This window comes from Ziziphus jujuba, chromosome 6 (assembly GCF_031755915.1).
Source record: "Ziziphus jujuba cultivar Dongzao chromosome 6, ASM3175591v1".
NCBI lineage: Eukaryota > Viridiplantae > Streptophyta > Magnoliopsida > Rosales > Rhamnaceae > Ziziphus > Ziziphus jujuba.
Genome location: NC_083384.1, coordinates 30,165,889 through 30,170,000, shown reverse-complemented (window position 1 = coordinate 30,170,000; position 4,112 = coordinate 30,165,889). Strand labels below are relative to the sequence as shown.

The 4,112-nt window shown below is 34.8% G+C and overlaps 1 protein-coding gene across 1 annotated transcript in view; it reads left to right on the top strand.

Moving 5' to 3' along the window:
* LOC107424056 (disease resistance protein RUN1-like) overlaps nt 1–3,776 on the top strand; it is a 6,945-nt gene extending 3,169 nt beyond the window's left edge. The window contains exons 2-5 of the mRNA XM_060817973.1: nt 425–1,529; nt 1,692–2,051; nt 2,141–3,079; nt 3,162–3,776. Of these exons, the coding sequence (XP_060673956.1) occupies nt 425–1,529; nt 1,692–2,051; nt 2,141–3,079; nt 3,162–3,776 (3,019 nt within the window). The remainder of the gene's footprint in view (nt 1–424; nt 1,530–1,691; nt 2,052–2,140; nt 3,080–3,161) is intronic.
* The last annotated feature ends 336 nt before the right edge of the window (nt 3,777–4,112 follow it).

The following is a 4,112-nucleotide window of genomic DNA, read 5'->3' as shown; positions in this document are numbered from 1 at the left end:
ACTATAGCCAAACATATATTATTTTTGCAAAATTACTTTTGGCTTTTAAACAGAGGTTTTTGAATAACAAAAAGCTATACCAAACATAAAGCTGAATTTATAACATTCTAGTGTTTAAGTTCCGTTTACCAACAAAAATATGAAAAGTGTTATCATTAGGTATATTTTGCCACATGATTGATTCAAAAGATTAAAATTCATAAATTCCAAATTAAAACCATAAGACAGAGAACCAATATAATAATAATGAAAAACAGTCAACAAATAATATTATTTTCATTTTTAACTGGTAACAACAATAATAAATATAGGATTTAAAAATTGAATAAATCAAACAGTCTATTAAAATTGAGATATTTTGCTTTTATATTGAGACTTGATGAGTACTATTTTTCTTACAACTGTATTTTCTTCATTTTTCTAGGGGTGAGAGTGAGTTCGTTCAAGAAATTGTTAAAAATATTGTAGAAAGATTGAAACAATATCAATCATCAGATGAGCAATATTTCAAGGGACTCATTGGAATTAAAGAAAATATAAAGGAAATTGAATCGCTATTATCCATTGGCTCAAAAGATATTCGCCTTACTGGTATTTGGGGCATGGGGGGTATGGGTAAGACTACCCTTGCTAAAGTTGTATTTAAAAAATTATCAGATTCTCAATCATTCGAAGGTTTTTGTTTCCTTAATGATGTTAGAGAAAAACATAAAGGACCCGGCGGATTAGATCATCTGAGAAAGATTATTATATCTTGTTTATTGAATGATAAAACTATTGAAAGTATGGTTAACCCCGTTGAAGCTTTACCTTCTATTATTTTTCAGAGACTTCAACGTAAAAAGGTACTCATTGTTTTGGATGATCTGGACAGCTCCATCCAAATAGATGATTTAGTTAAAGGGTATCTTGAACTTGCTCCTGGAAGCAGAATCATTGTTACAACTAGAGATAAGCACGTGCTTACGAAAGCAACCAATAGAATTCACAAGGTCAAGAGGTTAAATGACACTGATTCTCTTGATCTCTTCCGTTTGCATGCTTTTCCTGAAAACTCTCCAACAACTGATGATGAAATGGTGTCAGAGGTAATAAGATATGCTGATGGGAACCCACTAGTTCTTAAGGTCTTTGGTGGTTTCCTTTGCGGTAGAGATAAAACAGTATGGGAAGGTGCATTGAAGAAGCTGAAAAGGGATCAAGATTTGAACATTCAACAAGTGTTGAAAATCAGTTACGACGGGCTAGATAATGGGAGCAAGCATATGTTTCTGGACATTGCTTTCTTATTTAATTCGTCTTTTACAAGAGACCATGCAAAAAGCATCTTAGGTGACGCTGTGGAAATGGAAATAACTCTTCTCATTGAGAAGTGTTTAATTGAAGATGATGAAGGTAACACGCTACGGATGCATGATTTGCTACGCCAAATGGGTCTGGAAATTGTACGTGATGAAGACACAGAACCTGGTAATCGCAGTAGGTTGTGCGATGCTGTGGAAGTTTGTGATGTATTGGAAAATTGTACAGTAAGTATAAATGCAATATTGATTTCTTCTAAAAGTGATAGAATTCTTCTTACAAAACCATTTCAAACAAACAAAATTAGGTCCATATATACCAACAAGTTCTGAATAAATTTCCCTCTATTGTATCCTGTTTATAATACTGATGTTCATCTTAAATGCCAGGGAACCGCAGCAGTTGAAGTCATATCATTGGACATGTTTGAAGTTGAAAAAGATGTGATAGTGCATCCTAAAGCATTCTCAAAAATGTGCAACCTACGACTTCTCAGATTTTATTATGGTGATGATGATACTGCCAGAAATGAGTGGATCCACAAGTTCAAACTGTCCATTCCTCGAGCTCTTCACTCTTATCTTTCTCCTAAGTTATGGTTTTTACAATGGGACTCATACCCTTTGAAATCGTTGCCATCAAAATTTAATCCTAAGAATCTTGTTGGACTTGTACTTCGTGGCAGCCGCCTTGAAAAGCTTTGGAAAAGTAGTAAAGTTGAAAAGGTTTGGAATAGTCGTAAAGTTATGGTATGCTTAATTTAGTTATATTGTATTAGATGTTAAAGTGCATGCATATATGAAGTAATAATTAGCTCCATTTTCTCCTTCGTTTACAGTCTTTTCCGGTGTTAAGAAGTTTGGATCTTAGTTTTTCTAAGTTCTGTACTCAACCACCAGATTTGACTCAGGTTCCTAATCTGGAAACGATAAATCTTGATGGCTGCTCCAAATTCAGAGATGTTAAAGGGTTGTTCAAGAGAAAAGCGGGATCTTCTAAAAGTTGTATCCAAAATTTTTTAAGCAATTTAAGTCTCTACTCATCTCATTCTCACATTTCTCCAAAGTTGGCACCTAATTTGAGATCTTTAATTTTGCGTAATACGGCAATAGAAACACTGCCCCCATCAATTGGGTATCTGTCGGGTCTTGTTGAATTAAGTTTGGGGCATTGTAAAAGACTTAATAGTCTTCCGACAAGCATTTGTCTCTTGAAGTCTCTTGAATCCTTAAATCTAGTGGGTTGTAAGAAATTGACAACGTTTCCGGAAATCTTGGAGCCCATGGAACGCTTGAGAGCTCTTTGGTTAGCATCCTCGGGGATTGAAAAGTTGCCAGAGTCGATTGAAAATCTAGTATCCCTTGAGAGTTTAGATATGGGAAATTGCAAAGGCCTTGAGTTTCTCCCCAACAGTCTAGGTAAATTAAGGAACCTTTTCATGATGTTGCTCTCGAGCTGTTCAAGACTTCAAGAATTGCCTGCCATTTCACCATCTTTGAGCATGTTGTTAATGAAGGATTGTCGGAGATTGAAATATTTGCCAGAGATTCCATCTCAATATTTATGTGTAAACGCAGTTGGCTGCACATCACTGGAGAACATTTCAAATATTAGATGTATTTCACCATTCTGCAAAACGGATACGCCAAGAATTTTTTTGCTTGATTTCTTCACATTTTACGGTTGTGGAAAAATGGATCAGAACACACGCAAAATGCTTGCTGATCAGGCATTATTTCGTATTCTGTATCGTTTGATATTCGGATATGCAAACTCTGTATGTATATCTATTTCTCTTCCTTTGCTGAGATGGTGTTTAATTTTTGAGCGAGTTGATTAATTTCCCGTTCATGAAACAGGACAATGGTTGTCGTAAAGATTGTTTTTGCTGTCCAGGAGATGAAATTCCAGAGTGGTTCGACCATCAAACTTGTGGGACTTCAATCAGTAATATTATGCCTCCTCCAAATTGGAATGATCCCAACTTCTTGTCTGTCGCTTTCTGCATTGTTGTTCATCAGAATACAACTGATTCATTTCCAGAGCTTGCCACCAAATGGAAATTCAATTCCCAAAACATCGAATTTGAGCATGAGTTTCGCTATTTTTCGTCCAAGGGCGTTAGGCATAGGGAGGTCAGTTCAGATCACGTGTACATCGAGCAAGTACTAAAACCGACTTGGCAGCAAAAAATGGATGAACTAAATTGGTCAAATACTTGTTGCACTGACGTCTCTTTCCATGCCTATTTGTACGATCGAAAGAAGTCTTGTGAGATTAAGAAGTTTGGGGTTCGGTTTATATACAAACAAGACTTAAAGAGTTTAATTGAAAAAACTGAAAGAAAGAATAAGAGACGCTTCAATGAATGTTGTGAATCAAGTGGAAGTGAAGCTGTTGATTCTCTTGAGGAAGAAGACGATGATGAAGCACATTTTAAGAAACTCAAAGTTAATGCGCCGGAATGTTTATAAGGTAAATCGCATTTACGCTTTTGTCTTTTTTTTGGACAAATTAATTTGTAGGAGTTAATGTACTCTGTTTTAGCATTTGTAGAATTTTGGTGGTATTAATATATAAACTAATAAGTTTGATATCTAAAAGAAAATGTTGTCTTTTGTTCAAAATGTCACACACATAGGAAAATTAAATTATTTGTCATGAAAAGTATTTTGAGGATTTTTCATGTACATGTTATGTGGTTCATTAGTTAGAGGGGTATATATATATATATATATATGTATTTGTTGTGGTTAAGTTTTATTCAAGAAATTTACTATCCCAATACTAACAAGACATGTGGCAAAGGC